This window comes from Agelaius tricolor, unplaced genomic scaffold (genome assembly GCF_023055355.1).
Source record: "Agelaius tricolor isolate 1412-34295 unplaced genomic scaffold, bAgeTri1.0.p SCAF_1, whole genome shotgun sequence".
In the NCBI taxonomy this organism is placed as follows: Eukaryota; Metazoa; Chordata; class Aves; order Passeriformes; family Icteridae; genus Agelaius; species Agelaius tricolor.
This window is the reverse complement of record NW_027269261.1, coordinates 101,132,633-101,150,881: the sequence shown is the minus strand read 5'-3', so window position 1 is coordinate 101,150,881 and position 18,249 is coordinate 101,132,633. Positions and strand designations below refer to the sequence as shown.

The 18,249-nt window shown below is 36.5% G+C and overlaps 1 protein-coding gene across 8 annotated transcripts in view; it reads right to left on the bottom strand.

Annotated features, from left to right (window-relative positions):
- Window positions 1-18,249, bottom strand: part of KHDRBS2 (KH RNA binding domain containing, signal transduction associated 2) — a 338,979-nt gene that overhangs the window by 25,332 nt on the left and 295,398 nt on the right. For 7 of the 8 annotated variants that reach the window (XR_011682012.1, XR_011682011.1, XR_011682015.1 and 4 more), the window contains exons 9-10: window positions 6,710-6,883; window positions 4,726-4,777 (exon numbers count right to left, since the gene is read on the bottom strand). Coding sequence is in view for 1 of the 8 variants with exons in the window: in XM_071445617.1 (XP_071301718.1) it covers window positions 6,786-6,883 (98 nt within the window). In the remaining 7 variants the exon portion in view is untranslated. Of the gene's footprint in view, window positions 1-4,725; window positions 4,778-5,807; window positions 6,884-18,249 lie in introns of those variants that run through there. The other variant, XM_071445617.1, reaches the window with a different exon arrangement.

The following is an 18,249-nucleotide window of genomic DNA, read 5'->3' as shown; positions in this document are numbered from 1 at the left end:
GCCTTTTAAAAGGATTTATATAAGAAAAAAAAGCTTTGAAACAGTGACATATTTTTAGTAGAAGTTTATAAAACTGTATTTCTTATGCTTAAGTTGACAAAAATTGCTTCTCTTTGAGAACGAAGACTTTGTTCCAGATATGCACAATTTAGAGATATACTTCAACATGTTCTGCCAAGATGTAATAAAAATAACTTAGTCCACCAGAGACTGTGAAAGGACAGAAAATCTTTCCTGCACTCATACAGGCAGGCACAGTTCAGATTCCATGGTTTCAGAACATAAATACTGTACACAATGTCTCCACCAAAAGATACCAGCATTCTTCAGGAGCAAAGCTCATAAACTGTCTAATGGCTATGTAGATCAGCAAATCTTTCAGTAGGAATCATTTTCCCTAATGTTTCAAATGAATGTTAGCATCTGACTGCCAGGACCAGAAACAGAACCAACTGAAGGAAGAGGAAAGGCTTAATGATTTCAAAGCTTTCTGTCAGGTTCCAATGATGAACAGTAATGACTAGAAAAATTTAATTAGCTAAGAACAGAGTGGATGATGGTGATCATCTCTGCAGCCATAACTGGTTTGAGAAAGTTACCTGTGTGCCTGTTCTATCTCAGCAGACCAGTACAGTAAAATGGAAAATGTGACACTTTTTCTGATAACTCTTGGGTTTTAATAACTGACAGAAGTCATGGAGTGCATCTGAGTTTTTAATGGAGGACAAAAAACTTCAGAAGACATTAACATTATTTTTCTGTTCAATATTCAAATGTTTTTCAGTTTTTCCATGAAAATTTTCAATTTTTCTGTGTGATTTAACTTGTTAATTCGGGTTCTTTTTTACTTTGATTAATCTGCTGACAACAGAGGATGACATGAAATAATAACAAATATCATCTTTATTCTTTGGACATTAACTACAGCCAACCTTTCCAATTATAGCCTTTCTTTTTGTGTAAAAACTTTGTAATTTGTAAGTGAAATGATTTTTTTTTAATCCTACCTTGAAAAAAATGCATCTACAAATCAACTCAGTCCTCCTGATCCCTAAAAATCCATAGATTCTGATATAGGGATAAATTGGTTCTTTGTCACTTAGGATTCATTTATAACCTATTCTGTGATTCTGAATTTATGAATATTTTCCCCAAACTGCTTTATCTTCTTGCAGTCTTGAGCCATTTACTGAAGTCCCACAACATTATAAAAGAATTCAGGTAATACTTATTAAAAAAAGCCAAACCTATTTTCTTTAACATCTTTGCTAAGAAGTTGTTAGCAAACAAGATTGTTTAAGGAGATTATAATTTTGCTTTGATCTGGTATTTCTTTCACAAAAGAAATTACAGAAGACAACAGGAGAACAATTTTCTGTCAAAATTTGTAGCTATTTAAGAAAATTTAGGAAGAGTTTCTCAGTTGCCCTTTCATTTTACACAGTATTTTTCCATAAACAAAAGGAAATTTACCAGTTAGCTTTACAGAATATGAGTTATCCCTAGGAAGGCTGCATGAAGAACACTCATATCCAGTGCTGTCCCTACTTAACCTTTATCCAGTCTCGACTTGTTTCTGCATGTTAATGCAATACAATATGGAAAATGTCCTAGGGCTTCCTTTCCTTAATGGATCACAGGCTTCTTTCATTCACTGTCAAAGATTTTTTTCTCCAATGTTTAGCTAATTTGATGATTCTCCTTTACCTCCATTTATAATTTTGTAGCTGCAATTTTTGAATCTTGCAAGACTTTGGACTTCTTAGAAAGACAGTTCACAAAACAACACTGCTACTGTCAAACATGAAGGAAATACATCATTATTGTAGACCAAACAGGTTTTTATTTGAACACAACACATTGGTTACTTGTTCTTGATTTTAACCTTCAGATAATAATCCTGGATGATATTTCATGAGGACTACCATAAATCCATATTGAAATAATAAGCCTTTCAACGGGTGCATTCATAGATGTTAATTATCCTGATCTAATGGTAACTTGGGGACTTTACTCAGCTCTTGCTATGCAGCTCAGTAGCTCAGTCCTGGCTGTGGTTTGGCAGGTCCCTGGCGATACAGACACAGCCCCTTCCATCCTGCCACGCTCACTCACAAGGTCTGCACACCCATTTCCTCAGAGCTACCACAGACACCGTGATGTGCTCCTCATGCCCTCTCTCCCCATCACTAACATCAGTGTCAGGCAGTTTGGAAGCCAACACATGTCCAAATAAAGTGGAGTAATTGTGGCTGGGCTATGGAAGGGGTGTGGAGTAAGGGGGTAGAGATCTCTTGGTTTATGGCTGTAGCTCCGTCACTCTGAATGGAGGTTGAGAACCTCATTAAGCTACAAAACCATTGCCAATATCCTCTGTGGTGAGGTCAGGTACACTGTGCTTCCTGAGGCTCTTCATTTATTCATAGGAAGATTTAAGATCTTTGTTTAAACACTCTAAGCCAAATAGGAAGGAGTTATATGATGCTATTTCATTTTCTAATAAAAGTTGCTGCTCTAGAAATACCTATTTTTTTCAGTTAGAATGGCTCTTGAATACATGCAACAAGGCTGCTAAACAAAATAGAATTTGTTGATTTAACTACTAAAGAAGTGAAAAAAACTATATAGCACTACTGTCTTCTAAAGATCAAACTGTTCTATATATGAGGACAACACAGACAAACAAAAAAGTGTTAGAAATATTTGAACAAAAATTTCGCATTTTTAACTTCTCTTTTCCAGCGTTTCTCACTTATTTATTTTGGGATTTTATATTGCTTTCTTCTTTGTATTACAAACAAAACTAAACTAAATGGTAAATGAGTTAAGCCAGACAAAATGTTTGGTTGGTGGCAAGTGTCTTGGAGTGTTCTGTAGCATGAGTGAAATCTGATGGTGCACATAAGTTTTCAGGACTTCAGAATTGTGGTTGACCTGATGGTGGATGTGTGGAATGTGTCACAGCTTTTCATGGAAGACCTGAAGACAGCTGTTAATTAGAATAATCAGACTCTCTTGTTACTCTCTCAAAAATTAATACATTTTATGTTTTTCTTAAGGCATAGTTGATTAACTGCAACGCTTTTTCAGAAACAGTAGTGAAATATACTTTTAGTTAGCACTGAACAGCACATGCAGTCTTGGGTAATTTTTCACACTATTTTCCTGAAAATCAATAGAAAAAATGTTTGCATAAACAGTTGTTTGCTTGCACTGACTTAACCTACTTTTTCAAAATAATTCTTATGTAAGAATATTTCACAATCCATCATTTTACTGACATTTTCTGCCATTTTTAAAATTTTGACAGTAATGGCTGCAAAGTAAACTTGGAGACAGGAATATTAAAGGACACTACTCTGCTATAAAGCTTTATTTATTGAAGTCCATCCTCAAGGAGTTCACAGTAGTTACCCTCACATAAAAATGTGATGCACAACTGAGAAATTAATTCTATCTACTTTGCCCTGGATCTCACATCAGGTAAGACCTGCTCACAGCTTTGTGTTATTAATCATTTCAGCAAGGCATAGACGAATTTCCTGGAATAGTTATATAGTATAATCTGTAATACATAATAATCTATAATCACAGTTATACCAGCATAAAACTATTTATAGCAATGGAAAGTATTTTTCTCTTCTGTAGAGATATATACTGACCAAAGCAAATTAGTGTAACTACATGCAAGATGGAAGATTTTCCTACAGTGGTACACCCACACTGATGTGACTGTAATATGGAGACAAACCTTAATGCCATACTATATCACTTTGGTCTGTAGGGTGGTTGTAGCACATCAATAAAAACAATTTATAAAGATCTTGAGGCAACTCTTTGGAGAAGAAAATTAAACCCTTTATATCTTGTTATACAATACAATTTGTGGTTTGTAAGTAACTGTTGAATACCACCAAACCTGGAAAATGTTACATCATCCAGACCACAGTCATGGGAAAAGATGCCAGAGTAATAAATGTGTCTAGGATTGTGTATTTGTGTGATCTTATGCAGTTAAGAATGATGACAAGAATTTGTACTTTTTGTATTGTGATTAGGTTCACACTTCTGAGTCCATGGACAAAGTTGTAACTGAGCTGAATTTTTTTTGTTTCCAGCAATGACATTTCTCTTCAGTCAAAAATCTCAAATATAAACTGAAGTCTATTTAAGAACCTTTATGTTTAAATGTATATAACAGAGAAATATAAGTAATGACTCCATTCATGCCATTGCATAGTAATACCTGAATGTCCCTGCCATTCTGAAGAATAAAAAAGAAAAACAAAGCATAAAAATAAATAACAAACTTCCTGTCTCTATACAGATACAATTTTCATAGGAAGAAATGTAAAATATTTTCAGAAGCCAAGGCAATCTAGCGTTGCATTTTTCTTTGCTATGTGACTAGCCAAAATGTAGGCATGCTTTTAATAAACAGAAGCTCTGTTTTTAGCAAGAGCAGTTATAAAGTACACCATCTTAATATTTACTAAAAGGCTAGATGACAAGACTTTTTTTTTATTAGAATGAAGAGTATCATAACACACATGTAAATGTTTTGATAGCCATTATACCATGATCACTATGCTGATATGCAGAGAAACATTGCTGGAAAGACATTTATTTTAAAACTGTAGCTGAATACATTTTGTGTGTTAGTAAAAACAAATGCAGAGATAAAACAGGAAATAGGAAAACCCCCTGAGATGCAGCAGAGCTTACCTGACCACTTCCCAGCAGATCTGCTGCTTAGCTGTCCAGTGCCTGTGAGTCCCTGAAATAGTGAGATAGAATAAACTCAATGTAACCATCATGTAGCCTACTAAATTCACTTTAACACTTCAAAGGACAAAACATACTCATCATAAACTATTCAAACAGAGCTAGCATGCAACTCCAGCTGCAAGAGATTTTGTTCACAAACTGAACAGCAATCGGCCTCTACTTTAGTTGCATCAAAAAAGTAAACCAATCACATTGACAAAAAGCCACTGTAAACAAAAAGACTGTACTGAAAGGATTAACAGTTTTGGCATCCCTACCATCAAGTCTTCTGTTCTTTTTTTTTTTCTTCATCAAAATTTAGGTTATATATTTGTTGTTAGCAAGAGTTGCATTACTATTATTGTTAATTTTAGTTCTGTTTATTACCTTGAGGGTTATATATTGTAGAATAATTTTGTTGTCACTAGTTAATGTTAATTAGTTGTTTTAATAGCCTATATACCTATTTGTTATCTTTTGGTAGGTTTACTTTTTTAACTATCAGTAACTTAATAACTGAGAATATTTTACATTACTGTTGCATACTCAAAATTACAGAGTTACTATTAGTGTTACCTGTTTAACGTTTAGTCATCCTTTGAGTCCTGCGACATATTTCCTTAACAATCATCAGCCATCAAGTCTGATAGTCTCAAAAGAAATATCAGCCCTCTAAACTGCCTTCAAGGGCGGTGATATTTAGCACTGAAAATTACAAATAAAGTTTTTGAAGTTGAGTACCAACAGCTGGGCAGTGACACTGATGATTTGTTTATCAAGACAAATTGTTATATACTACGAAAAATGCAGTCAACGCACTCTTCTGAGTGAAAACAAATAGGTGAATCTATGCAATGCTTACATGTTGAATGGGATATTTAATGTGCGGGGAAACTCAAAGGTTGAAGAACTAGCATTTAGACAGTCTAACAGTGGTAAGTGGTATTCTTACCTCTTTAAACTCCATTACATTCTCACGAGAGACATGCTAATACAAACAAGTCAATCAGAGTTTGTGTTTAGCAAGATCAAGCTTAAAGGATAGTTTAAAATCCATTTATTGTTCTAAAGCATTTTTTTCCATTAACATGTTATACATTAGTGGATACTAACCATGATTCATGTAACAGTTTAGTTTGTTAACTTTTATATTATTTAACAACCAGAAGTTATTAATACAACTTTTAAAGTCTTACACAAAAAATCTTAAAACAGGCTTGGGTTCATTTTTGTAATTTTTATATAAAAACATTTTAGGCATCTCTTGAAAAAGAAATAAAGCAGGCATTTAAAGCTAGAAAACAAGTAATTCCAAATTTAGTTTGTTACAAAAGGTTTCAGCTTTATTGACAAATTATGGCAAACATATTTGACAAAATTATGGTTTCCTATTTAGAGAAGCTTACACATGGAACTTTAAGTGATTTTTTTAAACAAATACAGGTTAAAACACTGAACAACTTCAGTTAGCTACATACATACAGTAGCTGCTTGTTTTCAACCCCATTAAAACAGCATTTAAAATTAAATTTACAAACTTAATATCGAGCATCTTAATCTAAACTAACATATATTAAAAAAGACAGGTTAAAACATCTTATCTACAGCTCGATTATTGTCTGGCTCAAAAAAAAAATCATATTACAGTCTTTCAGCAACCCTAAACAGAAACTCAGCCTTAACTAGTATGTAGAGAGACTCAAGAGCTGTAACAGTGTCATGCTTTTTAGATACACACAGCAATGAATACAACCAACAGAACATCATCTTTGAATAGTTTATAGACAATGTTTGCCAAAGGTTTTTTGTCTCTGTTTTTTTTAAGTCCGTGTTATAAAATAATACTAATGCCAATGTCACGCCAATGTTATAGGAAATACAAGTAGTACATAGGATAATAATGAGCAGTAATTCCTAGGATAGAAAAGAAATGGACTATTACTTGTCTTGTTGCTGTTTATGTGGAGACCACAGGCTATTAATTGTCTTTGAGATGAGGTCACAGATGAGGAGGGCCTTCAATATCTACCATAGGGGTGTTCCCTGTATCCCCCTCTGGCTGACCTTGGAGGTGGTGCCTTTAGGCTGGAACGGGTTGTGGCCCATTCTTCTTGTGCTAAAAACAGAAGAGAAAAACAAGGTTTTGTAAATATCTAAAATTGAAAGAACAAAGGGATGCCACTGCTAATGGCTGTCAAAATTCTTGAGGGTTCTGGCTGAAAGCTTTAGAAAACGAAATAAGGATGGTGTTATTATCCACTTCTTTATCCTCCCACAAAAAAACTTACAGAAAACTAACCTACTTCTCTACACAGGAAACCTGTCTATCTTAGGAAGGAAAAAAAGCCTCACTCCTTCACTTTCAGCAGAGAATGAATAACTACTGTGTTGGCGGTACAGTCAGCTCTGGAAAAATCACTGCATCAGTCTGCCAGTTCAGAATTTATTTGATGTTTTGAGTTTCTAGTATTTAAGTTAAAGCTGAAATTTGAACAGCATTTAATGCGGTTGGTATGGTAACAAGATGAGGAGTTGAATCATGAAAAGATAAGAAAGATATGTTTGATTTTTAACTTCCATTTGAGACCAAAAGAAAGAAAATAATGGAAGAAAAATGTGTAGAAGTGAAGCTAGAGGAGATTTTACTTTGCTGTATCTTTAGAACACTTTTTCACATTTAGTGAATCAAATATGCTCAAGAAGAATAAGCTAAAAACTGTAAGTCTAGTTCAGTTTTTACATTCTGTCTACAAATCTTATTCCTCCCTGACATGATATTTCTGGAATTTAAGCCTCCCAAAAGCACAATCAGTAAACTCCCTACAGTCCTGGTCCAGCAGTTGAACACAAAATCTGAATTGTCTCCTAAATCAGCCAGTGAGTCATCAAATGATTTCTGGTTTTGTCTTCCACTGACTTCAACTGATCATATTTAGAGTGATTAAAATGGAAATGCACAAGCTGCAGTGTATCCTATCATGCCAGAGTGCAGCATTGTTGTTATCTTGTTTTTGCTATTGTGGCCACTAAGAACATAAATAGCTGTCACGAGGCAAAAAACCCTAAATGGTTAAATCAGGTATCAAATACTCCTTTTGCAAAAATACATGACTATGAGAAATGAAAATATAAAACATAAAAACTCTGTTAAAATTCTGAAAGTTATTTCTTCTCTGCAAGATGTCTTCTCTGCAACTACTCTTCATTATGTCATTGCCTTGAGGTATGAGGGGAACAGCAGCTGTGGAGCTGAAGTGAGTTCAGGCAAGCATGAATGGAATGAGCATCTCTGGAAAAGATCTGGTAGCAGTCGATCTTGCTATGGAACAAGAAACCCTCCTACTGTGATTTTTGGTGCACTCCATTTATTTTCTTTCTCTTTGAGTCCTTCAGGATGTTCCCTTTTTGAAAATCAGGGGTTTTATGATCACATGAAACCAAAGTTTGCTGTGGAAAGCTACTGCCTAGAGGGTTGAAGAAGTGGCAGCCAATATGATATGGTTCTAAATCCTCAGGTCTCTCATTCCTACAGGGAATAAGTTTCTGTACAGTGAATTTAAAAATCCTGCCTCTGCAGTATATATCGTTACACCCTTTAAAAATGGCATTTTGGTGTAAATTTTTTCCAGCTTCAGTTACCCTTTGCTCAAGTGTTACTACATTTGCAGAGAGGCCTTGGGGACAAGAATGATTTATATGAAAAAGAAAGTTGTCCATTCATTTATTGAAATGAAAATGACTGAAGTAGTAAAAATATTCGTAGTACAACACAAAGACAAGCCAATTTCTTGTTCCTTTTTAGTCCCCTCACCATTGTCCAGATTGAAGCCCCTTCATATAAAGGTGAAATGTACAGTCTTTTTGGTAGTATTCATGCAGTAAAAAATGACTTTATATTAACAACTGGAGGAAACTCCTTTTCCTTGACTGTTCTTAAAGCAAATTGCTCCTGTGGCTGTACCAGCTTCTGATATGGAACAAAAAAATGCATCATAATTTGTGGTACAAGCCTCTTATGCTCTTTTTTTTCAGTAACATGGTGGACCTATTTCCTTGATTTCAAGCTTTAACACCATCATTGAAATAAGAAGTGACAGTTGACAGCTAACAGCTCCTGTTGATACTACATGAAAGACCCTACTGTATTAACAGGTGAATCCATAGCCAAAACAGATGTGGAAGTTCTGGGACTGCAGCCTTCAACTGGAAAACTCTGGTGTCTACCACACATGCAGCAGTAAAGGATTATATATTTACTGTGGAGAAAGCAAGATGATAGGGAGCAGCACTATCAGGAGTCTCTGACCCACACTGTGCCAGTACATTGCTAGATGCAGCCATACCAAACAGAAATTAGATTGCTAGTGGTTTTCTCCTAGAGGGGTTTTTAGTGAACCACAATGTACCTGCATGCTAGTCATTACAGGTTTGTTGACATGAAAGCTGCTCTTTCACGTCTTCCTTCCAGAACTCCAAGGTAATCTCTTTCTTTCAGCACCAAGGGAAGAAAGGAAGCTCCTGAGAATGGAAATCTCTATCTTTGGAAACAATCTTAAAAGGCTAGAGTCCTATTGACTACCTCAGCAGTCACACAGAGATTTAGGGAGCTCCTTGGGTAGCAGAAAGGGTGAGAGTTTGATTACCAGGCTGAGCTTCACTGTGACAACAGGAGAAAAGTGAGTGAGCCTGGTCTTTCTCTGAAAGACTGTGCCAAAAGGGGAAGGAAAGAGAGCCTGGACATATTTCATCTTTAGAAGGTGACATGTATTTCATCCTAAGAAAGTGACATGTCAATGAAATGGAAACTGAGAGACATTTCAGGTGAAGAGCAGTGGAGAGAGAAAGGTAATTGGGAGAACCGTGAGAGACTGCCCAAGAGCTGAAGAAAGTCGCAGGGTGGTTGTTGTGTTCTAACACTGATTCCTTTTCCTTTTTTCTCATTCCTGGGAAGAAAAAACCTGTGGAGTCTGACCTTCCCTTTCCCTTGGTGACATCCAGACTTTCATCCAGTCTTTCTGTTGTAGCAGACCACACTCATTCCCTGCCCTTTTCACTTCTGACTGTCTCCAGTGCTATCAGGTGTCAAAGACTGTAGTTAAAAAGAAATCCACACAAGCAGCTTAGTAACTGAGGGCAGAGGGTTCAGTTTTTTCAGGAATTTGGTGTTATTGCAACTTTGCCATTCGTATTTAAGGAGAAATATTTTATGCTTTGCTTTCAGAAACTAAAAATATAAGCTATTGTAGCATGATGGAAACGTAAGAGAGTTTATGGGTGAGGAATCTGAGAGTGCTTGGACTGAAGAATTGCTTTGGATGTGATAATGTCATAGCTAATTTGCTAAGAAATGTGAAGACATGGGCACAGCCCTTTTAATTACACTGCATATGTCTTCCAAACTGCTATATGCTCCTGTGAATTGGTATTTGAAGCCCACCTTTAGGATATAAAATTAATTCTTATTATCGCAGGCAATCAGCACCCTTGGTTTATGCCTGATTGAATTTGCAGGTTAGTGTTTTTGCACTGCTTTTTATGGTTCAGATGGACTCTTATTTACTTTACTGTGTTCATTGAATTATAGAAATGATCCCAGTATTTATTACAGACATAACTGATACATTACTTGAGGGTGTCTTTAAAGATTATTTTTTGATCAACTGCTAGGAGTCTCTGTAGCTCTAATCTGTTTAAATACAGAATTTTAGTTTGTTTTTTTTTTCCTTACAGGACAGTCAGAATGTAAAAGATAATTTAATTTTTAACCTGAGAAATTTCTCTGAATATGGGATCAAAACAGTAACATTTATAGCGCAGAGATGCATATATATGAAGTTGTTTCTTTCTTACTATTTTACTTATGCATTATTGAGAGCACAGAAAAATTCAGTGGTCTTTCCTTGTGGTGATTATCATCACGTGCTAAATGTCTTTAAGTAAAGATTTGAGAAAATCACATATTTCTAACTCTTCATTCAGCAACCTTATAATGGAATTTTCCAGAATTGAATAAATGTCTTTCAAATATGCAAAGAGGAAAAAATTGCAATATTTAAAGGGCAGATCACAATAATGGATGAGTTAAAAATAAAAATATGTATGAATGGCATGTGATTTACATAGAAATATATTATTTCCTTATTATTTTTTATTTATAGTCATTGCTTAGTCCTGGTACTAATCAAGACCTGATCACTTTTTCTTCCAAGTAACTTATTTAATATCTGAATATTGCCCACAATTACTGGGCACAGTTTTATGAATTTCTGATCAATTATTTTGGAGAGGTGGCCTGGAAAAGATTAGAAAGAGCTATTCTGATTAGATAGTTAAGATGTATATAACAGCAAGGAGTATAATGGTTTAATTTGATTTTTCATTTACCTTTTGGTGTTTTAGACACAGAAGTTGATTTTGATTCAGAATAAAACAGTTATCTTTTCTGTGAGAAAAAATATCTCTCACTGCATATGTGTGGAGAGAGCACACTGCACAGGAATTTGGATTATTAGTTCTACTCCTTGTTTTCTCAGTGATCTTGGACAATTGTTTAATATTTTGTAGTGTGGCTTCCTCACTGGTAGAATGAGACAGGAATAACTCCCTCCCTGGGGTGTTCTGAGATGTAATTAATTGTCTGAGCAGTAAGAGGAAAGATATAGATGATACAGATGTGCTGAGCAGAAGACCCAACAGAAACCAGACATAGCTTTAAAATGAGAACTCTTAGAATGCCTTTCTTTAGACAATTCAATTTGTGCTGTATTTCTAGTAAGCCTCCATAGAAAGATGGATGGAGACAAAATACTACTTGTAAATGGCTGGCAAATTTATCCTGCACAAGCTAATGACTGAAGCTCAACTAACTTTGACAAATCCAGTATTTCAGCCCAAGAATTCACACAGAAAAGGTAGCTGTGCTTTTCTTGTGTCATAATTGGACAAGTATATATTATTTTAGACAAAAATCCAAGAACAGATTTTTTGGTTGCTTTTTTTTTTTAAGAGAACATGCATTTTTTTCACTCTTCTGGTCTCTTTTTGCTTATGTGCCAAGTTTTCAAAATACACAGAATTTTCTGACTTGACATCTATGCATTTTATTATTTTGTGAAAAGTCACTCTTTCGAATCATAAATGGTGCCTTTCTTATTTGAAATTTGGAGTTTTGAGAAGACAAGGAATGTTTCAAAACACAGGCTCAAACCAATTAAGCTAGCTTATACCATTCTAAGTACCCTTTATTTTACTAGACCTGCAGTATGAAATACATACAGCTTAAAAACTAGAAATTAATGGAAAACCTTGTGGTTTAATGGTCTACTTGCTGAACAGGGCCATAGCTCTTCAAAAAACCCCAGTACTGCCCCTATGCTGGATAGTACCTTCCCTTCAGGTGGGCTGACAATTTAAACTGTGTGGCTGCTCCAAATTTGTGTAAGGGTTTAGAGCTTCCCTGGCTTGGGAAAAAAATATTTCTTAGAAGGCTTCAGCCACTTTTGTAGTGAACACCTGCCACAGAAAGGGAAGGAGCAGCATCAGAGTACACTGACAGCTAGCTTGGGAAACTGCAATGCCAGGAGGAATAAGTGTTGTTGTGAGGTGAGTGTGAACGTTACAGGGTAGAAGGAGTTTTATTTTTCACTTATTTTCAGTAGAAATTAATTTTCCATTACTTTATAGTCATGCAACATGAAACATGCAGTGATATACCACATCTGGAATTAAATAGATGCACATCAGTATTACAGGACTTTTGTCTTAGATTCTCCAACTCTATAGTTCCCATGGTGCAAGACAGTGAAATTACCATTTGAAATATTACATAGGAAAGTTTTGTATGATTTACTTATTCTGTCACAGAAAATGATTTATAATTCAAAGTAATAGAGGAAGCACAATAAGCTGCTATAAATTAAAACCAGTCTTGTGCTACATGCAGAATTTTTTTTTCATTTTCATAGCATAACTGGACTACAAAAGTTTTAGGAGATACAGACAGTTAAAAGAATGTGATGAGTTTAAATATGGGACTTTCAAAAGAATTATAGTCTAATTAAAACATTGATTTGACAAAACAGCAATAACTCTAGTATCATCCCCACATTAGTCATCATAGCTGAATTCAAAATGTGCTCCTTTCCCTGAAAACTTTCAAAATCATGCTCTTAGGAAAATCATAAATCTCCTCTGAGGGAATGAATGCCACTTGAGATACAGCTAAAGTGATTCCTCCAGTAAAAGAATTGTTAAAATTTTGCAGAAAATCAAGAAAATACTTTTGTCAGTTCATTCTGTCCCACAGGAGGAATGCTGCTATCAGTAAGTATAGGAATGATTGAAATAGAAGATTAAAGGAGGGCAATTTATTTGGTGTATCTTCTGTCCATATGCAGTAGAAATCTTCAGTGCCTTCTGTTTCCAGTGGAATAAAAAAACTGAGTGCTGAACAGGAAGACTCAGAATCACTTCTGAGTTCCCAGGGCTGGGAACTGAGCATCTTCCTCATGCTCAGCAAGACACCAGATGCCTCAATCAGCCCAAAATGAAGATGGTCATGCAGGAGCACGTCACACCCCTCAGGACCATGGCACATGGAGCAAGGTTGATAGCAGGGACAGTTTGGGGGCATCAAGGCATCATTGATACAGTCATTCAGGTGCTGTATCAATATTAGCACACAGTGCACACCAATAGGGATGGACTGCAGAGGGAAACAGCTGACACTGAAGACCTGATAGTCACAATACAGCTTCTACAGGTATTTTTCATTTCAGTCTGGTTTGAGCCTCTGGAAGTGAAATCTCACAAATAGTTGGGATTGCATCTTTAGCTTTAGTTTCAAACTAAAATTTATGTACTTTGAACCCACTCAGTGATGGGGAAAGAAGACCCATAAATGCAGACAACTGGTAAATCTGCTTCTAAAGAACACTCCTGCTCCCATGCTAGTGCAGAAGCACCAGCATGTGCTAAATAGCCAGCAGGGTGCTCTGTCAAGACACCACAAAACCTCCACCACAATGGTACAGTCTGTGCCTTATTGCCTCTGAGATGCCTAATAAATAATAAGAAGGATTAGGAAGTAGTTGGAAAGTCACATCCAGAGGGTAGTGGTCAATGGCTCAGAGTCCTGATGGACATGAGTGACAAATGGTGTCCCTCAGGAGTCCATGCTGGGACCAGTGTTATCTAACACCTTCATTAATGACAGAGGCAAAGGAGTTGAGTGCACCCCCAGCCAGTCTGCAAATGATACTGAATGAGTGGTGCTGTTGACACACCTGAAGGACACAATGGCATCCACAGGGACAAGGACAAGCTCTGTAAGTGGCCCTGGGGAATCTCACACAGTTTAACAAGACCTGGTGCAAGGTTCTACACCTGGGTCAGGGCAATCCCTGGCATCAATCCAGGCTGGGGTATGAGCAGATCAAGAGCAGCCCTGATGGGAAGGACCTGGGGGTAGAGGAGAGGATGGACATGAGCCTTGTGCACTCACAGCCCAGAAATCCAACTGTATCTTGGGCTGCATCAAAAGCAGTGTGGTCAGCAGAGTGAGGGAGGTGATCTTCCCCCTGCTCTGCTCTCATGAGACCCCACCTGCAGTGCTGCATCCAGCTCTTGGGTCCCCTGCCCAGGAAGGACATGGACCTGTTGGAGTGAGCCCAGAGGAGGCCACCAAGATCATTAGAGGGATGGAGCAGGTCTCCTATGAGGAAAAGCTACAAGAATTGGGATTGTTCAGCCTGGAAAAGAGAAGGTTTAAGGATGAACTAATTGCAGCCTTTCAGTATCTGAAGGAAAAATACAGGAAAGATGGAGAGGGACTTTTTACAAGAGCATGTAATGACAGAGGAAAGGGAAATAGCTTCAAACAGAAAGAGAGCAAGTTTAGATTAGATATTAGAAAGAAATTCTTTACTGTGAAGGTAGTGAAGCAATGGGACAGGTTGCCCAGATAAGTTGTGATTGCCCTACCCATGGCAGCATTCAAGGCCAGGCTGCATGGAGCTCTGACAACCTGGTCCAGTGGAAGGTACCTTCATCCATGGCAGGTGGGTTAAAACAACATGATCCTTAAGGTCCCTTCAAACCCAAACCACTCTATGATTTTATTATTCATTCCATGATGATTTTAAGACCCAGGCACCAAGGAAAGTTTTCTTTGGTATGTTCCCATAATATTTTCTAGGAGACACTAAATGTATACACTCAGATGATATAAATGAAAAATTGGTGCACATTAGTAAGACTTTGTTAATTAGTGTTGGTAAAGACATTGTTTGTAATCACAAGCCATGTGAAGTCAAACACTGTAATGATGAGAATCAGACCTTACATCATCTCTTTTATCTGCAAATCAGTCACTATGAATTATTTGAGCACTTGATTTCTTAAATTTGAATATTTAAATTAAACTAGGCTAGAAAAAAAATAGGGCAAGAAATCCTTAGCATGCTGAGCTTAATGAATATTAGGACCAATGATCTACAATACCTATGTCACTAAAAATGAGGAAGGACCTTGGACTCAACAGCTGAAAAACTTGATACCTCCATCTGCAGAACAAGTATGAAGTGCTTTTTCAAAATTCACAACTATTTTCTCTGTATACATTGTGACATGGCTTCATTTTACTTTGTCATTGCTATAGAGGGTTTATTTCACACTAGGGTGGCAGTTCCTTGAGTTTCTCCACGATATGAGCATGTTTATGTCTTTTAATGAAGTATGAGAATTCATGTCCCCTAAGGTAACATCTCTTCAATCAAGCTCTTTATCAGAATTCTAGAGGTTTGAAACCTCCATACATGCTTTCCTCCACTAATTTCATCATGATACAATTATTTTTATTTGTTCAGCAGAAACTATTATTGTTTTTGTAGAAAATCTTAATTTACTAGATGCAACACTTTTTAGAACAAGCATAGAATGAAAAAATAAACAATATAATAAAAGAGTAGTGGAATATTGCTGTACATTTGTAGTTGTTAACTATAAAGGTCTATAAAGAATTTGTTTGTGAGATGTGTGTTTGCCATCTCTGTAGAGGATTACTCAGTAAACTAATTGTTATAACAATTACAAAGCTCTTATATGGAGCAACTGGCAGGAAATTATTTGTGAAATAGTTAAATCATTGTGACAGCATTTTACAACTTAAATGATGTCTTACATTAAAAGGAATTACACCAAACAGTTACACTCTCCAATTTTAATTAAAAATTGAATTATCCTAAAACCAAGTACCCAGTTCTTTAAAAGTACCTAATGCTAAACTGGAGTAGAATATGTATCAAAAAAATGGTCATTTAAGAAAATTCAAACAGTTGAAAATTTTTGGTGAAGACAAAAACCATTTTAATAATGCTTTCTTAATGCAATGGCAGAACATGCATAAATGCCTTGCAAGCTTCTCCTGAAAAGCAGCAGTAATGTGACTGGAGTTCATTTATGTCTTCACTCTTTGTGTAGGTGGCAAGCTACAGATTAAACTTTCTAACTCTTGCCTAAGGCCTTTGGCAGATGGTGTTATCCTAATTTAATTGTGGTGGTTTAGGAGGTTATAGACTTCAACCTACCCTTTCGCTCTCTGTCTAGGGTTTCTGCTTTTTCAGTAGTAGCACAACAAGTCTGAGTGTACTGGTCTTTCAGATAGTGCAGTTCACGGTCTGACATAAAAACATAATGGCCATAATTTTCAGGTAATACACAAGGCAGGATATGCACCAGGCTGTGAACTGTGGCACCTGACAAGAGGCACTCTCACTACTGTGGCAGTCTCCCTTTGGAAGCAGGGACGAAGCCTCCTGGACCTTCTGCAGCAGCAACTGGCAGAGCTCACCGCTGGAGTCTCCAGCCTTTGGGAGAGCTGAGACAGAAAGAGCTGCTGATAAACAAAGTTTGGAATGCTCTGATCAGTACAAGGGCAAAACAGGATTCAGATGAAAAAACAGTGAAGCAGGTCAGATGTAATGAATACAGCTTCTTGTATTGGTTCTGCCTTGCCTGCAAGTCATATACTCTTCTCTGTTATCTCTCTAATGTGGCCTAACACAACACAGCGCTTGAATCAAGAATACTGCTTCCTCTAAAAAACAAAAGACAGGGAAAAGGAGAAAGAAATGAGAACATGAATTGATAACAAAGGGCTTTTTATTTACAGTTTATTTACACTTTCCAGGGAAGTTTTGGAGCTTTTTGGAGTTGGGCATGACATTACATATGAGCAGGAAAGGTTCTTAGTTACCAAACTTTAGGTATATGTTTTATCCTAATCGATTTGTAAGACAAATCATTAAATTCATGTTTTCACTGGATATCTCTTCAGATGACAACAGTGCCAGAAGGGAAACCACAAAATTACTAACGTATGATGAGAGCAAAGAATACAAACCTTTTGTTCATAAATTAATCCAATTTCATGCTTTCTCCCTTAAAACATAAGCATCAAGTTAACATGACACTGTTACCTTAGTTTAGACTTATCTGCAGATATCAAAACTTTCAGTCATAGAAGTATCATAAGTGTTTGTTAGAGGCATTAGAGGTGAGGATGTTTTACATTTTTTAAAATTTGTACAGTACTTTAAATTACTTTTATTTTTAAACTTCTTTCTAAAAATACTTCTTTACATCTCACAGGAAGAAGCCTATAAGGGCTACATTCCCAAGATTTTCAGGCATATGTCTCAAATTTATGTTCCTCAGCCTGGAACAGCGATCCTCAAATTCTCTAGCAGTAGCTGCATAATCCTGATCTTATAAAAAATTTGTAGGAATATCATAATTCCTGAGTACTGTATTTCCATGTGCTCAGAGACTGCTACAGGGAATGCTTTGAAGTGTTTTTACTTTGATCCTTCTGAGAGACTGGGTGACAAGCATGTCAAATCACAACACAGCTTGTCTAACTTCATGAGGGGGTTCTGTACTGCAAATTTGCATTTATGGAACATCCCTTAGTCATGGAAAGCAGTGTGATTTTACATACATCCCTGATCTTCCTATTGTCTTGGGAGATGCCTTGGCTGGATTTGGAGGGGATGGAATTCTTACAAACCTTCACAAAAGAAACTGAGCAAGGAGTTAAGGCAGTTAAGTTATGGATTTTACAGCAGTGTTTAGGAATCCATCTTGCCCAGCTTATGACAAGTGAATTAGATCCCTCCTTAGACTATCATCTAATCAGAGATGTGAACTTCCTGAGAATTAAATGGTGTTCAGGTGGGCTCTGCTCTGAAGCACCTCTCTAATTTTTGGAACCATACTGTGAAAAATCCATAAATACATAAATCTTATGATCTTCTGAGGAAACAGTTTCCCCAATCAGAATTCTCCACAAGTTCTTTTAAAAGGAGCAGAGAAGAACCCATGAGACGTAAACCACCTGCTACTTCTCAGGAGTACAGACAGCAAGGAAAGTCATAGCAGGCAGCTCATTCAGCAGTACTATTGTGCTCTATACTCAAGAAGCTA